Below are 20651 nucleotides of genomic sequence, written 5' to 3' on the forward strand. Positions count from 1 at the left end.
AGCTAACATCATATCGAATGATGAAAAACTGAAACAATTTCCTCTAAGATCAGGAATAAGACAAGGATGCCCATTCTGCCACTTTTATTCAGCACGGTATTGGAAGTCCCAGCCACAGCAATCAGAGAAGAAAAAGAAATAAAAGGAATCCAAATTGGAAAGGAAGAAGAAAACTGTCACTGTTTGCAGATAACACCATACTATACACAGAAAATCCTAAAGACACCACCAAAAAGTTATGAGAACTCACCAATGAATTCAGTAAAGTTGCATGATACAAAATATACAAAATCTGTTGCATTTCTATACACTAACAACAAACTGTCAGAGAAATTTTAAAAACAATCCCGTTTACAATCGCATCAAAAAGAATAAAATACCTAGGAATAAATCTAACGAAGGAGGTAAAAGACCCGACTCAGAAAACTATAAGACAATGATGAAGGAAACTGAAGATTAAACAAACAAATGGAAAAATATACCACTCTCGTGAATTAGAAGAATATTGTCAAAATAACCATACTACCCAAGGCAAACTACAGATTCAATGCAATAAAATCAAAATACCAATGGCATTTTTCACAGAACTAGAACAAATAATTCTAAAATTCATTAGGAAACATAGAACACCCAGAATAGCCAAAACAATCTTGAGAAAAGAGAACAAAGCTGGAGGTATCATACTCCCTGATTTCAAACTATGCTAAAAACTATAGTAATCAAAACAGTATGGTAGTGGCACAAAAACATACACACAGATCAATGGAACAGAATAGATAACCCAGACAAACCTATGCTTATATGGTCAATTAATCTATGACAAAAGAGGCAAGACTATATTGTACAATGAAGAAAAGACTGACTCTTCAGTAAATGGCATTGGGAAAAGTGGACAGCTACATGGAAAAGAATGAAACTGGACCACTTTTTCATACCATATACAAAATTAAACTGAAAATGGATTAAAGACTTAAATGTAAGACCTGAAACCACAAAAGTCCTAGAGGAAAACACAGGCAGGAAACTTTGACATCGGTTTTAGTAAAATTTTTTGGGTCTGTCCCCTCAGGTAAAGACAACCAAAGCAAAAATAAACAAATGGGACCACATCAAACTAAAAAGATTTTGCATAGCAAAGGAAACCCTCAACAAAATGTAAAGGCAACCTACTGAATGGGAAAGGATATTTCCAAATTATATATCTGGAAAGAGGTTAATATCCAAAATGTATAAAGAACTCAATATCCAACAAACAAACAAACAAACAAACAAAAAATGGAATTAAAAAATGGGCAGAGGATCTGAATAGCCATTTTCCCAAAAGGGACATACAGATTGCCAACAGACACACGGAAAGATGCTCCACATCACTAATCATCAGGGAAATGCAAGTCAAAACCACAATGAAATATCACCTCACACCTGTCAGAATGACTACAATGAAAGGGACAAGAGATAGCAAGTGTTGGCGACGATGTGTAAAAAGGGGAACACTCATGCACTGTTGGTGGGAATGTAAATTGGTGCAGCCATTGTGGAAAACAGTATGGCGCTTCCCCAAAAATTAAACATAGAACTACCATTTGATCCAGCAATTCCACTTCTGGGTATTTTTTACCCAAAGAAAACAAAAACACTAATTCAAAAAAATATATATGCACCCCTAAGTCCACTGCAGCATTACTGACAACAGCCAAGATATGGAAACAACCTAAGTGTCCTAGATGAATGAATAAAAAAGATGTGGTACACACACACACACACACACACACACACACACACACAGTTACATACAATGGAATGATTACTCAACCACAAAAAAGAATGAAATCTTGCCATTTGTGACAGCAGGGATGGATCTAGAGGGTATTACGGTAAGTGAAACAAATCAGAGAAAGACAAATACTATATGATTTCACTTATATCTGGAATCTAAAAAACAAATGAACAAACATAATAAAACAGAAACAGAATTACAGATACAGAGAATAAACAAGTGGTTCTCACAGGGGAGGCCGTTGGGGAGATGAGAGACATAGGTGAGGGAGATTAAGAGGTACAAACTTCTAGTCACAAAGTAAATGAGTCATGGTTATGTTATGAAATGTACAGTGGGAATACAATCACACAACTATAATTATGTAATATCTTTGTATGTTGACATATTGTAACCAGACTTATCCTAGTGAACATTTTGACATATGTAGAAATGTTGAATCAGTATGTTGTGCTCCAAGAACTAACATAGTATTGTAGGTCAATTATATTTCAAAAACAAACAAACAAATTCTTAGAAAAAGAGATCAGATTTGTGGCTACCAGAAGCAGGGACTAGGGGGAGGGAGACTGGATGAAGGTAGTCAAAAGGCGCAAATTTCCAGTTTAAGTAAGTACTAGGGGTATAATGTGCAACATGATATACATAATGAACACTGCTCTGTGCTATATATGCAAGTTGTGAAGAGAGTAAATCTTAAGAGTTCTCATAGTAAGAAAAAAAATTTTTTTAGTTTCTTTAATTTTTTATCTATATGAGATGATGAATGTTTACTATCTTACTGTGGTGATCATTTCATGATGTACGTAAGTCAAATCATTATGCTCTACACCTTAAACTTAGTGCTCTTGTGTCAATTATATCTCAATAAATTAACTGGAAGAAAATAAATGAACCATGGAAATAGGGAAAAAGTTGTTTTTCACTATTAAGAAAATAAAAATGAAGTCACAGAATAGAAGGAAAAGTCATATTCGATAAAAGAATTATATCCATAATAAAAACACAACTCAATGACAACTAACCCAATTTAAAAATGTGCAATAGTTCTGAATACACACTACATCAAAGATACACAAAGAGCAAATATACATTTGAAAAGATGCCCACATATTAGTCATAAGGAAAATACATATTAAAGCCATAAATTAATACCACTACACATTTACTAGAATGGCTAAAATTACAAATTGACAATACCAAGTGTTTTAAGTCATGGAGCAGATAGAACTCACAGACTGCTGGTGGGAATTCAAAATAGTACATCAACTTTGGAACACATTTTGGCAGCTTTCTTACAAAGTTAAAAATACACATAAGACCTAGCAATTCCACCCCTGGATATTTTTTCCCCAAATGAAAACATACATTCTTCACAAAGAGATTTATACTAGAATGTTCACAGCAGCTTTATTTAAAATGCTCAAAACTGGAAATAACCCAAATTTCCATCAGCTGTTAAACAACTATATAAACTGTGGTTTATCCATGAAATGAAATGCTCAGAAATAAAAAGGAATGAACTAGTAATTCATGAAACAATATGGATGAATCTCAAAAACATTATGCTAATTGAAGGAATTCAAACACAGAAGAATACAAATTATACGATTCCATTTACATGAAATTTTAGAAAAGGCAAAGCAGTACAATTTTGCATCAATCTGCAAAGCAGATCAGTGGTTGTCAGGAGCTGGAGATGAAGACTGACTGGCAACGGTAACAAGGCAACTTTTTGGAACAAGAAAAGTGTTATGACTGTGGTGGCAGTTACATACTGAACATATTTATCAAAGCCCATCAAACTGTACACTTAAAATTTATAATTTTTTTTTAATTTATGAATTTTTAAATGTAACTAACTCAATAGAGCTAATTTTAAAAAGAAGGCTATTATTCTTTTAATTTTGGTATTGGAAAGCCCTGTCAACATGAAAAACATTCTTGTGAACTTCACTATTATAACTATACTACATAAAATAGTGAACCTCATTATTATGTTTAAAAAGCTAAATTTAGAGACTTTAAAAAAGAGGAAAGTGTGTAACGATTATAAAAAACAAACAGAAAAATCCTTTGATTATAGAAACAAAATAAAAAGTCCCTCCTGAAGAAATATAAAATAAAAGATATGGTTTTTGAGTTCAAAAAAACAAAAACAAAAGCATAAAAATACAAGGTTGGAAAACAACAAAGAAAAGAAAATGCTAGAAAAATTAAGCTACTGCTTACTCTTCGTCTGGGCTGGGGGAAGCCATCTCTGTGTCGTCTTCTTGTTCGGGAACGTGCCTGAATTCCCTGTCCTTTATTCAGTGGGTCAAAGGATTCTATGATAACCAAGAGAAAGCGTAGTATGAGATAAATCACTCACAGACTTAAATAAACACTTAGGGTGAAGGAGGAAATATCAGGTAATCATCACTATATTCATTATTTTGTTTATGATAAAATATGGACTTTACTTATATACATAAGAAAACAAGGAGATACAGCATGTATAAAAACTTTATTAACAATCAAGAAAAACCCCTATATGATTACTGTGGGAAACTTAAAAACAACAACAACAAAAACAAATTAACCCCTTATAAAGAACAATATGGTATGAATTAATACCTTCAAAGGCAGGGACCATTTGTGCCCTAGATAGTTATCATACATTATAACTGCTTCATTATGCCAATTCAGAGTTGTACCAATCTTCTAATAAAGGACTTTCAACAGACAGGTTACACTGCACAAACCTGATGGAAAATCTGCTTCCAGATCCTGTTCAGTTTCCCCTTTTGAGAACTGCTTCACTTCTAAATCAGCCTCTTGCACAGTATTTGACTTTAAGGCATAATGATTTAATTCTTCCTCCCAGCTATGTGGAGTAGATACTGCCTCTGATTCAAGATCACCACTGTAAGTACTTCCTTGGTCTGAAATATACAGAAAAACAAACAAGCCCTCAAGATGAGATAAGACGCTTGACATACTCAGAAACCTCTCTGAAACCCTAAATACCAAAAAGTCAGGTATGGTTGCTGGACAATTCCATAGGTATACTCAAGAATGAAGTAACTTGTTCACCAATATCACAGAACTAGATTTATATTCTTGGTATACACTTTAGAGCATTATTTCAATTAATCCTTAAAACCAATATCTGAGGTAACTTTTATTAGTCTCTTTACAAATTAGCACAAAATCATAGATGTCTGGTGCCCCCTAAAAACAGTTAAAATTGCAAATATTAAATCCAAGGATGCTAATACTTTATGGGTTTGTATACCTAACAGAGGATAATATTTCTAAGATTCAAAATACATTTACAATTACAAACCTTTTTCAAATATCTTGGTGTCTAGAAAGAGCTCCTGTTCAGAAGTTTGGGATCCTAAAGAAAAGGAAAAGCACATAATAAGTCAATTTATATGTATACAAAAAACAAACTGCATCTCAAATGAAATGACTGCACTAGGGAGGTTCTACGTAAATAGCCTTTATATGCAGAAAAGAATGATTCATTCATAAAAGTCAGGCATTAGTGATAAATACAGTTAAATTACAATTGATAACAGTGGTTACACTTCTAGATACCAAGCAGTATGAAAGAAGTCATGGCAAGAGAGACCTTTATTTTGGATTCTGTGCTATCTGAAATTCTTTTTTTTTTTTTTTTTTAACCGCAACAGACACACACACACAATACTGATTTACTCACAGGTTGACAAATCTGTTTTAAATTGCTTTTTCCTTCCCTAAATAAAATATGCTTTACCATGCAGTGGAAAGCCGACAGACTTAGACTATAAATACATGAGCAATCAGCGCATGGAACTAAACAGAACAAAGTTCTATCAATTATAAACTACTTTAATTTTTTTTTTTTTAAGTTTTTGGGCCACACCATGCAGCATGCGGGATCTTGGTTCCCTGACCAGGAATCGAACGAGTGCCCTCTGCAGTGGAAGCGCAGAGTCTTAACCACTGGACCGCCAGGGAAGTCCCTATAAACTACTTTAAAAGTAAAGAGTTTAGGGAATTCCCTGGCAGTCCAGTGGTTGGGACCCGGAGCTTTCACTGCTGGGGTCCAGGTCCAATCCCTGGTCAGGGAACTAAGATCCCACAGGCTGCACAATGTGGTCAAGAAAGAAAAAAAAAAAAAAAAAAAAGGAAGAAGAAAAAAGTAAAGAGTTTAAAGATTTAAAGTATTTAAAAAAAAAAGATTTTTTTAAAAATCAAGGAAAATTGTCTCTTTTCCCTGAAATCAAAGATAAATGAGCCAGATCCTTTCAGTTGGAATTAATTTCTCCCCCCTTTATATTTCTAAACCATTTGATTTTACTTACGCTATGATGATTAAAACTATCTGTCTTGTAGCTCAGTCTTTAAAGTTTTTCTGTTTGACTCAACTGTAGGCAAAGGCAAAGTCACAATATTTGTATAGAGGAAACATTTGATAAATGCTGACTATTAATGTGAATGGAGAAGCCAACTTAAAATGAGGTTTCTCATCAGGAATTGCTGGAACTTGCAAAATAAGTATCGGAAATTAGAAGATCAAGCATAGGTGCAATACTCTTTTTTTTAATAAATTTATTTATTTATTTATGGCTGCGTTGGGTCTTCATTGCTGCACATGGGCTTTCTCTAGTCGCAGCCAGCGGGAGCTACTCTTCGTTGCGGTGCGCGGGATTCTTGTTGCAGTGGCTTCTCTTGTTGCAGAGCGCGGGCTTCAGTAGTTGTGGCTTGCAGGCTCTAGAGCGTAGACTCAGTAGTTGTGGTGCATGGGCTTAGTTGCTCTGCGGCACGTGGGATCTTCGTGGACCAGGGCTTGAACCCGTGTCCCCTGCATTGGCAGGCAGATTCTTAACCGCTGTGCCACCAGGGAAGCCCAAGGGCAATATTCTAAGACTTTAAAATCCACATATAAATGGGTCAGAATTGAGATTATACACCAAAGAGCAAAATGAGACCAGAAACTTTGGGATAATAACAAAAAGCTTTGTACCCATCTCTCAGAGTATATCTGATTTAAAAACGTGCTGGCAACGCAACAGAAAAGTTGACAGTAGTTTTTTCAAATGCTGTAGTGTTCAGAAAACCAGCTAGAATGTATTACGCAAAATCAGAACCCAGTGGCTAGCTTTATAAAAACCATCACAGAAAAAACAAATTGTCAGGAAAGAGTAATTTCTTGATTCATCAATGATATATGAAAAGGCCACTGTGGGCTTCCCTGGTACAACAGTGGTTATGAACCCGCCTGCCAATGGAGGGGACACAAGTTCGAGCCCTGGTCTGGGAAGATCCCACATGCTGCAAAGCAACTAAGCCCATGCACCACAACTACTGAGCCTGTGCTCGAGAACCCGCAAGCCACAACTACGGAAGCCTGTGCACCTAGAGCCTGTGCTCTGCAACAAGAGAAGCCACCGCAGGGAGAAGCCCGTGCACCGCAACGAAGAGTAGCTCCTGCTCACCACAACTAGAGAAAGCCCACGTGCAGCAATGAAGACCCAATGCAGCCAAAAATAAAATAAAATAAATTAAAAAAAAAAAAAAAAAAGAAGGCCATTGCAAAAATTCACCTATACATTTCAACTACCTTTAATACCATTTCCTTTATCTCTTCTTATATCTCTTCTTATATCCAAAAATCAAGGTGGTGCTAATTAAGGCTGGAAACCGTTCTGGAATTTATACTACTGAGTTCTGGTTAAAATCCTTTCTTTGTAGTCAGACAAACCTGGATTCAACTTCTGATTCCATTATTTCCTGATTTCATAACCATGGCAAGCCTATTTTCCAAAAGAGGAATCTAAAGTAAACAGTACCTCACGCATAGGGTTGTTGTGAAGATTAAATGAGGTGATGCACACGGTGCATTTAGGACAATGCCTAGAGTACGGCAAGCACATAAATGTTAACTACTGTTATTATCATTATTCTACACTCATAAAATGGGATTTATCTATAGGTTATTTTGAACCAAATGGTTTTCCACCCTAAAATTCTTTTTACCTTCTACCAACATGCTGATTATTTTACAACAGTAATTTTTATCTGGGGACCATGGCTTTGACTGCAGGGGATAAAACCAGAACATGATCATGAAACATGGATTTATAGGCTATTTTTCTGGAATCATTAAGAACTAGAAACCATATCGAAACTCAGTTTCTTTCATAAACAGGATAGAGCTCCAGAGTTATCAACAAGTTTAACAAGCCCATAGACTTCATATTTAAAAACAAATAAAGCTTTTAGAAACTCCTTGACTGCCTAATACTTAAAATTACATGAGCTACCTGAAAATTTGTAGGTGTTTTTTTTTTTTTTACTTTAAAATTATACCAACCTCCCTGAGATAGAGTCTTCTCCTTCTCTTCATCTTCTGCAATCATTTCTGCCATCTCAAGGAGATCAGCTTCAAAAGGATGTGAGGGAAGTTTTTCCTTAATGTCTTCAATACTCTCGGTGACTTTATCTTCATTATCCATTGAGGATGGAATAAGCATAGGGACAGGCATCTGAAAGACCAAGGATAGACTGAAGAGTTTCTTGGTCGACCATCAAAACTATTATTTGTGAGATCATTTAAATATAAAAATTATTAATAAACAAATTCAAGATATTTCGATTGCTAATGATTAAAATAGTCTTGCTAGTTTGTTTTTATAAGACTGCAGCCATTTAAATAGAAATTCAGTAAGTGCTTTTCTGGACACTTAACAAAACGTGTCTCTGAATCATCTAAAAGAATAATTAAGTAATGAATTTTTGTTTTGTTTTTGACTATATTTCTTGCTTAATACTTTCAAACAAGTGTTTCTCTTAAGAATTCAGTACCGAGAAAATATATATTTCCAATAAAAAATGAATACATTTTTCTTTAACGAAAAGTCAGAATCCTGTAAATCATAGTATTCCTCTTTTCATTCTTGCTACAATCTAGGATTCTAACATTCACACACCGTTTCTGATCTTTTTCTATGTTAGTGGTCTTTTGTGTTTAAAATGTTTTTAAAAAGCTAAATCATAACCTCCTCTGACAAGGTAGGGTACAAATAGAAGCAGTCCTTTATATATTCCATATTTAAGTAATATAACAGTATGATTAATAGCCAACCAGAGTCAGGTATATTTTACCAACAAGTAAAAAGCTTTTTAAGGACCTGTCAAGTCTTAATTGAGAAAAATGCATACTAAATTAGCCTTAATCTCTAAATGATTACTCACTGGAACTGGAATTCCAAATGGGACTGGGGCATACTGAGTATAAAGATGAAGAGGTATAGGTACGAACACTGGTACTGGCACTGGCACCACAATAACTTGGGGCTGAGTTGGAGTGTCTTCTAATAGAAGAAAAAAAAAAACCCACAAAAAAACAAAGAGGGTTAGAAACGACATTTTAATTTAAAAATTTTTTTTAGGCATATGAAGACTTATAATTCAAAAGAAGTGTAATTTTAATTAAAAAAATTTTTTTAAAGCATGTGGACATTTACAATTCAAGAGAAGTATCTATGAAGGACTTCCCTGGTGGCACAGTGGTAAGACTCTGTGCTCCCAATGCAGGGGGCCCGGGTTTGATCCCTGGTCAGGAAACTGGATCCCACATGCATGCTGCAACTAAGACCTGGTGCAACCAAATAAATAAAATTAAATTAAAAAAAAAGAAGTATCTATGATACTAGGAATTCACAGAAAGGAGAAATAGCAAGGCTTGAGTATAACAGCACTAAAAAAAGTGGGCAACACAATAATTATCAATGATACGAGGATAAGATGAATGAAGGATATAATTTGGATGGATGAATGGAACAGTTATTTTAGAAGATAGGTATAGAAAACTTAACATGAATAAGTAGTGTATGTTAAAGAGGAGACTGAATAGGTAGAAGGGCCATTTTTGTGAGGCTATAATACACATTTAAAATCATTAGACAGTGGGGAACTACTACAGATTGGTTAGCACAAAGTAATGTGATGAAAATGGCTTTAAAAAGATTAATTTGGCTGCCATCCTCACATGGAATAGAAAGTACACAAAGTGGGAGGCAACTACAATATACAGAGCTAAGATGATGAGGGCCTGAACTAGGGTGGTTATGATACCTGCAGGAAAAAAAATAAGTATACACAGCAGAGGTTCTAAGATATTTAAAAAAAAGGAAACAGAACTTTGGGAACTAACTTAAACATGAGTAGGGAAAAAGTGGGAAGGATGGAGGTAGAAGTCATTCAATTATTTAACAAGTATCTACAGAGTCTTTTCTGTAGGCCAGAAAAATATGTTAGATAACTGTAAAATCATTAATGTAAGAGAAAGGTAATGCTAGTAAAAAGAAGTGAAAAGTTGACAATTTGACTAGGGTTAGAAGTGGGAAATAATATGGGATCAATTCTACCATGAAGCAGTGGACATAAAAAAATGTTATCTGATTAGAGATGTCTGATAACCAAGCTACATAATGCTAAATTGTCACTATTTTGGGATTGACATGTACACACTGCTATATTTAAAACAGATAACGAGGACCTACTGTAAAAAAAATGATAAATAAAAAAATATTAAAAAAAATAAATTTTTTATAAAGTCACTATTGACACAAAAAAAATACAGGACTAAGTCATCTACAGCCTTGCTATTCAACATGACCCCTGGATCAGCAGCACTGATGTTACCTGGGAACCTAAAAGATGCAAAACCGCAGCACCACTAAATCAGAATCCACTCAGAAACATTCCCAAATAATTCATATGCATATTAATGTTTGAGAAGTACTGGCCTAGAGGATAACCTTCCAGATCTAAGAATCTAGGATTCCTTTCCACTTTAAAAATTCTGGGATTTTCAGATGGCAGCATGCCAGAGACCCATTCCCTAGGGAAACAAGCAAAGCTGGTGAAAACCTAAAAAATAACCATTTAAATTCTTTGGAAATTGTCCTAAAGGCATACAGCAAATGGAGAAATATTTATTCAAGAAAATTTACTAAATACAGTTAAGAACAGTAGGCATCTATGACTTTTGATCTACTACCTGCTCCACATCCCTGCCTCAGCCAGCTCAATATGATAGAATCTCCACTCTGGAATGGGTGGGACCAGAAAGAATGGGCTCCTCTTCCTTCAGCTCCCATCAAGGGTTACTGTATCTCACCAGGAGGGACAGGCCACCATCATTTCTTATCCCCTCAAACTCCAGGTTAAAGAGGTTAATTTCCTAGTGAGTACAGCTACCACCCACAAAGAGAAAACCTACTATAGGAATAGCAGGCCAAGAAAACTAGGGTCCAAACTACCTTCACCCCAGATCACTTGTAGGGCAGAGATTCCATGCTAGGAGAGGCAAGCTGAGAAGATCAGAAGCTCACACCATGCCCATCATTCAGAAAAGTAGTAGCTCAAAGAGGGTAGAGGCAGTTCATAAGAAAAGAAAGCCCTAAAGCTCTCCCCAAAGGAACTGACGTGATTTGAAATAGAGTGTGGAAAAGTTCAAACTTAAGGGTGCTCTGGAAAACAACAGTTCCTCTTAACTAAGACCCTGTTTATATAATTCCAAAGTCTATGCTTACCCCATAATACTACACTATCATGAATAAGGAAATTAAACGAAGCATTCAGAGTATGGTATTATCAACTACCTTCTCTTTGCCATAACTTGTTAAGTTGATGAAAATACCTAACCCACAAGGATATCGTGAGAACTCAATTGGGCAGCGAATATAAGCAACCAAACACAACACCTATGAAATAGAAGGCACTTAATTAATGCAACCAGATCCCACATTACTTTCCCCTAGGAAAAATTAAATGAAGAAAGCACACGGAACAAACCTGTCTGGCATTCTTTGTTTTGGGTATGTGGTTTGCAAGAAGTGGCCTTGGTCTGCGTGATGGGTTTGCACAATAAAGCTTTATTCTTCAAAAGTCTTGGAGGCTGGGAAGGTGGCAGTTTGAGGGCATCTGTTTGTGTACTTGCCTAGTAAAAAAATAAGTCAGAAACCAAAAGCTCATCATTAATTACAAGAAACATTATAAATATTATATTTCAAAATATTATAATTTCAAAAGAAATACTATATTGGAATTACTTGGAAGACACAGATTTTAAATATTCAACTAAGTATATAAGGAATATAATATTCCTGAAATATCAATAGCAATAAAGGAATACTTTGATAACTATATATTGACCCTGAATGTATCTAATTACCAGTTCTGTTTACCAAGAAAAATGCTGTTTGTATTGTGACATACTGTTGATCAATAACAATGGTGGTTGAGCTTAAAATGAGAACTGTTGTTTCTTGACTGAGTTGTCTTAAAAGAATTAGTTTCAAGATAACTAGATATAATAGGATCACTTATGATCATTTAAGTAACCTGAAAAAAGATGACATGAAAATTATCCCAGAGACCAGGAAACACTTTAAAAATGCCACTGTTCTAGTCATAAGTTTTTCTCATTATTTATTTTTTTCTTTTTTTAAGAGACAAAGCACAAAAATATTGAGTTTAAAAAAAAAAAAAGAATGCTTATTTACAGCATAATCTGCACTGAGTGGGAAATAAACTATATTTTATAAGTACTTTACAATCTGACTACGTTACAAAATGCCCCCAAACCTTTTATGCCTGAATTCTGTACAATTTACTTTAGTTCTGTACAATTAAAAAATAACAAAAACAAAAACCTTCAGTAACTATTATATAGTTACTATTATAGTGATACCAAGCATTCAAAGAAATTAAAGTACATAAAAGTACATAAAAGACCTAACTAAATAACCAGAAAATCCTGTTCCTGAACTCATGAGATTTGTTTTATATAACAAACAAAAAATAAAGGAGGGAAAATCAGCTTAGACATATTCATACTGCATAAAAAGGGAAAAGACAGTGGCAATACCAATAAAAATAATAAAACTTACATCCCCAATGATTTTCGCTGTTACTGTTGGAACTGCACCTGATATAAATAAAAACATAAAATGTAGGATCTTATTATTTAAACATTAGTATTAAAAGCTGATATTTGGAAAATAAACACAAAGTTTCTTAATAAAAAAATGTATTATCTTACTTTAATTCAGGGGAAGAGTAACACCTAAAGCCTAACATGAGAAAAAGAGATCTGAAAACTACAAAAACACTGTTTAATGCCATAGCAGCACACAGTGAGCCACCGTTCCTAATATGAACGCGACAAACACATGAAAATGAACACTGACAAAAAAAGGTAGAGAAGCCCTATATTCAACCTCAAAAAGGCTAGATAAATGCTTTCAAATCAAGTCATACCTTGTAAGACACTGTTAGAATTCACTGTGGGCTGAGCAGCAGGAGCACTTGCTAATGATACTACATTAGCTATAACTGGAGTTGAATCTTTCCTTTGAGATGGGGGCCCTGCTGAAGCAGCTGGCACCATGGAAATACTTGCTGATTAAAATAAACAACAATAAGAAAATCTCATGTAATTTATATGCACATACACAGAACATTTCAAGGAGGTTAAACGAAGCTTTTAGGTTAGAGTAAATTCTGTTGGAGCCAAGTGTCACTTCAGGATTAACTGGATTTTTTTCTGTTTTTTAATTAGTGAACCTTAAAAGTATTCCATGTACTTTCTCTTGCGTAACTATGCATGTGGTATATTTAAAAGGCTATGTGATTTAGATTCTATGTTCTTTCTCTCAAATCCTTTTCTAAGGAAGTCAAGATGTATATCTTCAATTATAAAACATTAACTGCTATTCTTTCCCATAAAGTTCTTACAGAGTTTATTTGACTCAACATGCTCAGGGAAAACTAAAAGAACTCGTTTTCACAGGGCATTAATCTCAGGTGTTAAACAAAAAGAGATCTAAATGTTAATGTCATTTGAATAGAATGAAATTTACATTTCATGAAATTATTGACAACTATTTAAAGTTCTCAACTTGTAGAACAGTAGTTAGTCCCTGGCATTGACCAAAGACTAAAGTTTAATTTTACCTGCATTATTTTGTGAAGGTGGGTCACACATACTTTGCTGATTACAGAACATCAAGATACAAAGCAGGTTACAGAAATGTTTCATTTCTCCCCGCCATTTCAAGGACTCACTGAGCTTACCCTGTCGCTTACAACCATCACATTTGGCCATCTGAAAAAGAAACAGAAGATAGTATGGAAGTAAAAAACAAACTGTCTATGGTCTGATGGAATAAAAGCAGGCCACAGGTACAAGTGAGGAAATTTACTTAGAATTTAGATCACAAAAATGAAGGTTAACTATCCTGGGGGGAGGGGCAATATAGAGGTAGGGGACTAAGAGGTACAAACAATTATGTATAAAATAAGTTATAAGGATATATTGTACAACACAGGGAATACAGTCAATATTTTATAATAACTATAAATGAAGTATAACCTTTAAAAAATGTGAATCACTATATTGTACACCTGTTAACTTATATAATATCGTACCTCAACTATAATTCAGTTTTTTAAAAAATGAAGGTTAACGATCCTAAATTTGGAAATACTTATCTATCAACTATTTTATACAACATTAAAAAAGGTCACATTATAGAGATGCCAATAAATAGTAATTTTTTAAAAAGTGAAATGGAAATAGACCGATTTTCCTCAAAGACATCAGAACACAATTCATTTTAGTTAATAAATGAATAAAATTATGATTTTAAATATTTTAATGTTTTAAGACTGATATGTCTTCTACAAGGAAATTAAAAACAAAAGTAATGTAACTTCAGTGACATTAAAGTCTTTTTTAAATCTTATATTAATACTAGAGGAGAACAGAATACATTTAATACCTAAAAGTTTTAAATCATTAATTGCCCTTCACACTATTTGAAAGAAAAAAAGAAGGGAAAAATATGCCCTGACTTGAAAAACCCAGGAATGTGAATTATATTTACCTGATAGAACAGAACTGTATATTTGGACATGCACTCTTCACAACAAAACTCTTCTACTTTCCCCCCTAAATTATTCTGTACCAATTTGGGAGATGTCTGTAAACAATAACTGCACATTTTACAGTGATTTCCCCAGCGTTTTGCCAAGTCATGTTTATAAAGCAATTTGCAACCTAAAAAAATCAGAGAAGATAAAATTAACATTAGGGAGAAATAATAAGTATCTATATCTTTAATTTAAATGCCCTACGACAAAGTTTGCACATTTGGGTTCTCACCAATTAGTAGATCAAGAGATCAATTTAGAGGATTAATACTATCATTTTCTTTTTTTAAACGAAGTAAGACAGCAGAGCAAATATTACAGTGTATCATATATAGTAAAGGTCAGTTTTGTTTCATCAAACTTTGTTTTATTTGGGTATGTGAACATACACTGGGTCACAATGTAAAATGTATGTCTTGTTTGTGTTGTGGTCAAAAGGTTTGAAAGCCACTAGTCTAGGAGGCTAATCCTGCATGGTTTTAGAGTAAAACAAAACATTCTAACCTTATAGTCATCTAAATAAGGAAGACACTGATTCACATATTCAGATCATTTATATTCAGAAACATAATGGATGTTTAAAACAATAAAAGTATTATCTTAGGATGCTACCAAAATTTAAGCAGTTCCCTTTAGAAATAAATACAAGAACTAAAGGATCCCTATCAACCTAATAACTAACATTAAATGTTTTTCACATCACCACCATTTTTTGCTATACACATTGAGGAGATTTTTCTTCATTTTAACATCTATATAATATGAAGAATTAGATCAGAAAAGAGCGAACCAAGTGTAAACAAAACAAAAAGGTTTTGGTGTTATACACAAAGGATAAAATAAACTTACAAAGTGACAGCTTAAATCATCAACTACTTTTGAAACAACGAACATGCTCAGTAGGTAAGATAATCTTCTATCTTTACCTTCACTACAGAATGACTTGTCAGCACCTGAGAATCGCACAGTCTCCTTTACAATTTTCTCAATTTTACAATATTCACACATTGCCATTACATTATTTATTTTCTTATATTCATCAGAACAATTTTTGCCACAGAACTGAAACATTTTACCCTGCAAAGAAATAATCATTAAGTACTAATTAAACATTTGGTTTATCTTGTGGAAATCTTTATCCCTCTTATTTTCAAAACAAATAGTGTAATTCTGAAAGGTGAAAAGCCAGAAATAAGTTTACAGATTGACCAGTTTATACTCAAACCCTCTATCATGCTCCTATACTCTACCTTATAATCGAGAAGTTCTGGTTTTGTGGCAAAGAGACGGTTACAGTGCTGACACTTGAGTTTTACAACACTTCGTGCAAACCCAACATGTTGGGATTGGGCAGCAAGACGCTGGAGACCAGCTGCAGCAGAGCTACTGATGGAGGTGGGAGAAACAGCAGAGGTGTTACTGCCTCCTGCTGACACTGTTGAACCTGTAGGGATGCTTACAATTACTTGGCCCTGAGACAAGGGCACCACTGAAGAATTCATTCCTGCTGGTTTGTTGAACAAATTCTGAAAGAAGAAACAAACAAAAAGATCAACCTACTCATTTGGTCAAACAAGAAGGTACTGAATACCTACCTATGTCAAGCACAGTTCTAGGCACTTAACATACATTTGTGAAAAGGCAAACATCCCTGCCTTTGAGCAGCTTATAGCTGAATGGGGGGAGTGATATTTATATTAAAAAATGAAATAATTTAATAATATTCTTTAAAAATAATATCCTCCCAATAGATAATCTAGGTAATAATAGTACCATTTAATTTCACAGAAGGCAATTAAATAACATGCCTCCAAAAATAGGATGGACCAAAGAACCCAAGTTTAACAAGACTGAGATAGAAATTTAGGCAATCCAGGCACTTAGTAACCACCTAATAAGTTTACTTTACTATCACAGGCAACTAACTGGAGAAAAGGAAGAGTCCTGAAGCCATACCTGGAAAGCTACCACACAACTGTAGCTGCAGAAGTTGCGAATACTTCCATCTGACATGGCTAGGTGATACTGAGGGATTGCTGAGGTTTTACAACTGTTACACTGAACTTGTACACCTTAGCAAATCAAAATAAAAGCTAATGAGTAATACATACAAATGTACACAAATGTATGAGAAAATAAGTATTATATGATACATGAAAATTCAAGGGCCAAGTCAAGTTGCAGGAACTGAAATTAAACTTAGTTACCTCACATATAGACAAAAACTAACAATGTTAAAAATATTTGTTTATTTAAAGTTGTCACAGTCTACACCCTGAAACTAAAAAATAAATGAATCTTGAAATAAATCAGGTGTAGATAAAGAAAATACATTTAAAAAGCCATAAATTCTTTTGGTAAGAAAGAATGCACAAATAGGTAAGCAACTAAATAAACATAAAATAAGCAATCAACATAATAGGTGATATTTTTACAACACATATCTGAAGTATTTTAAATTTGTGTTAAAAATCAACTAAATTTGGACAAAAATCTGTGCTATAACAACAAAGCAATAACATAATTTATTCAACTATTATATTTATAAGGTTTATGAAACCAATATTACCTGCAGAAGTAACCATTTTAACTCTGTAAGCAGATAAGCAATTAACAGAACAGAAAAGCTCTGTCTTTCCCAAGCTATTGGTATTTTCAATCATTTCTGCTGAGGATCTCAATGATTTGCAAAGCGCACATGGTGTAATTTTGGCTGATTTCTATTAAGAGAATAAAATAACATTCATTTTTACCAAATTACAAGTAAAAGCATAATTCTTTGAAATGTTTATACTTAACACTGTTGAAATATTTTAAATTAGTGGCTTCCAAACTTTTATGATTACAATCCTCAGGAAGAAATAAATTTTACAAAGTGACCCAGTAACACATACTTCTGAGGTTTTGTGTTTGCGTATTAAACATGTATGTATATAAAACTGAAAGGTTTTATAAAACAATATATATCATGATAACATGTGATGCACTTTGATATTTTTCCACTCTACTCTACTTCATTAAAAAATATGTTGGGCGCAACCTAGCAATTAATTTTGGGATCTATTAATTTGTTATAACTATAGTTTTAAACACACTATTTTAGCCTTCCCCCAAGATAAGGGTACGGGGTAAAGTACAAAATACTATGTATAAAGTAAATAAGCTGCAAGAATATATTGTACAAAACCTCCAAACAAACAAACAAAAAAACCCACTATTTAAAAAATTACACAACAGGGAACTCATGCTCTTACACTATTCAAAGAATTGGAAGAACTTCCCACAAAAGGTGCTATATATAGCAATGAAATGTGAATCCAAGGAAATTAATAAACTTACTAGAAAATTCACACTCAAATATTCTACCACTAATAATAACAAAGCACAGGGACTTCCCTGATGGTCCAGTGGTTAAGACTCCACGTTTCCACTTCAGGGGGCGTGGGTTCGATCCCTGGTCAGGGAACTAAGATCCCGCATGCCGCGTGGTGCAGCCAAAACAAATAATAACAACAACAACAACAAAGCACACTCTAAGCAATAAACTGGGAGGAAACTTTGCATATCCTAAGTGTCCAAATATAAGCAACAAAAGAGTCTGTTATCTTAAATTTCCACTCCGTGATTTAGTAGCAAATAATGCTAAATACTATTAACATGTCATACATTCAGGATAACTTATAAGGTATATCCAGCACCCATTATGAGAATTTCAAGATCTCTATGTCCTCTTCAAGGATAAGTCTGTTAGACTTACTATTAAAATAAATACATATTCAAGTGAGCATATTCCTACATTCTGGAATCTCTTCTGTATCTCCAACCCTATTTCTCCTTTCCTCCTCCATCAGGACTGCAAACACAAACTTCATTTATAAGAATTAGGTCAAGAGTTATCTCTGAAACTATCAAGTAGAACTGACCTTGCTTCCACTGTGCCCCTCTACATCCCATAACACTTCTATCATAACATCTCTACATACTTATATCTCCCCCAGGGGACATGTAGCTCCTCAAAACAGGAATCACATCTAATGTTTGTTGAATAAATTTTATATAAGGAAGAAAAGAAAAGTAGCAGAAATGACCATCTTCAATGTTCCAGGTTCTATACTAGGTGCTTTCTCATTCTTACTTCATATAATCCTAAAAACACCCCAGTGACATTGCTAGTATATACCCATTTACAGATAAGAAAATGGACTCAGGGAGTTTAACTGCTTTCCCCAAGGTAAAATTCTATTTGAATAGAAAGTCTGGGAATCAAACCAAGATTTGCTTCACTTCTAAATCCACGTTCTTTCTCTAAACCACAGTACACACTAATATGTGAAAATTTTAATAGGTATTGGTTAAATTAAAAGTAATAAATTTAAAATTAAGATATTTCAAAATACTTCTCTTATGGAATGTATACCACCTTTCAATGGACTGAATCAAAGTAACTTTTAGAACGTGATACAATATCAGGAAAACTGTCCTTTGTACAAGAATAAAGCTAATGAAGATATTAGGTTTTTCCCCCCTTTGAGAACAAAAACAAGGTGTTTCTAAGGAAGAAATAAATAGTAACTAACACTAATCCCTTTTAATGTGCTTGTATATTAACAAGAAATAAACTGAAACACTAGAATGTTTAAAATTACAAAATCATTGCAAAGTGTTAAGAACATTTAAGAGAAATTTCCAAATCAACATTATTAAATTCACCAATTTTGGTAAACTGTATAAAAATTTACTATTCTAAGAAAAAGAAGATCAGCAAATGCAGTGAAACAGGAAAACACTGTAAAACTGAAAATGTAAAAAGTTCTTAGTATTCCTTTGGGTTTACCAATTTTAAAATTGAACTTTTGATCAAAATTTACTAACAAAATATAAATCTATTATAAATAAAACTGCCAACATTGCTAATTTTTGGAGAAATGCAAATCAAAACCACAATGAGGTACCACCTCACGCCAGTCAGAATGGCCATCATTAAAAAGTCTACAAATAACAAATGCCAGAGAGGGTATGGAGAAAAGGGAACCCTCCTACACTGTTGGTAGGAATGTAAATTGGTGCAACCACTGTGGAAAACAGTATGGAGGTTCCTCAGGAAACTAAAAGTAGAATTACCACATGATACAGCAATCCCACTCCTGGGCATATATTCAAACAAAACTGTAATTCAAAAAGATACATGCACCCCTATGTTCACAGCAGCACTATTAACAATAGCCAAGACATGGAAACAACCTAAATGTCCATCAACAGATGAATGGATAAAGAAGATGTGGTACACATATACAATGGAATACTACTCAGCCATAAAAAAGAACGAAATAATGCCATTTGCAGCAACATGGATGCAACTAGAGATTATCACACTAAGTGAAGTAAGTCAAAAAGAGAAAGACAAATACCATATGATATCACTTATATGTGGAATCTAAAATCTGACACAAATGAACCTATCTATGAAACAGAAACAGAATGAGGGACATAGAGAATAGACTGGTGATTGCCAAGGGGGATGGGAGTAGGAGAGGGATGGATTGGGAGTTTGAGATTAGCAGAAGCAAAGATTAGAAGGTATACACCAAAATGATGGGACTGGGTAACTCTGGGAGATGCCTAATTTTTTCTTCTTCATGCTCTTTTGCATTTTCAAAATCTTGTTCAAAAACATTAATCATATTTTAAATAAAATAATCCATACCTTAAAAACATGTATCGATATTTCAAATGCATTAAGAGAAATACAGTCTGCCCTCCGTATCCCTGGGTCCCACATCTGCAGATTTAACCAAATGTAGATCGAAAATATTCCAGGAAAAAAATTCCAGAAAATTCCAAAAAGGAAAAGAATTTGCTGCACACTGGCAACTATTTACATGGCATTTACATTGTA

At 34.0% G+C, this 20651-nt stretch overlaps 1 protein-coding gene across 5 annotated transcripts in view; it reads right to left on the reverse strand.

Moving 5' to 3' along the window:
* ZMYM4 (zinc finger MYM-type containing 4) overlaps nucleotides 1-20651 on the reverse strand; it is a 170669-nt gene that overhangs the window by 25812 nt on the left and 124206 nt on the right. For all 5 annotated transcript variants that reach the window (XM_061184507.1, XM_061184504.1, XM_061184509.1 and 2 more), the window contains 14 exons: nucleotides 17325-17475; nucleotides 16712-16827; nucleotides 16006-16281; nucleotides 15682-15832; nucleotides 14710-14882; nucleotides 13778-13928; nucleotides 13082-13222; nucleotides 12712-12749; nucleotides 11615-11759; nucleotides 9008-9126; nucleotides 8127-8298; nucleotides 5106-5159; nucleotides 4522-4701; nucleotides 4010-4104 (listed from right to left, as the gene is read on the reverse strand). In XM_061184507.1, the coding sequence (XP_061040490.1) occupies nucleotides 4010-4104; nucleotides 4522-4701; nucleotides 5106-5159; nucleotides 8127-8298; nucleotides 9008-9126; nucleotides 11615-11759; nucleotides 12712-12749; nucleotides 13082-13222; nucleotides 13778-13928; nucleotides 14710-14882; nucleotides 15682-15832; nucleotides 16006-16281; nucleotides 16712-16827; nucleotides 17325-17475 (1962 nt within the window). The remainder of the gene's footprint in view (nucleotides 1-4009; nucleotides 4105-4521; nucleotides 4702-5105; nucleotides 5160-8126; nucleotides 8299-9007; nucleotides 9127-11614; nucleotides 11760-12711; nucleotides 12750-13081; nucleotides 13223-13777; nucleotides 13929-14709; nucleotides 14883-15681; nucleotides 15833-16005; nucleotides 16282-16711; nucleotides 16828-17324; nucleotides 17476-20651) is intronic.

This window comes from Eubalaena glacialis, chromosome 3 (genome assembly GCF_028564815.1).
Source record: "Eubalaena glacialis isolate mEubGla1 chromosome 3, mEubGla1.1.hap2.+ XY, whole genome shotgun sequence".
Lineage (NCBI taxonomy): Eukaryota > Metazoa > Chordata > Mammalia > Artiodactyla > Balaenidae > Eubalaena > Eubalaena glacialis.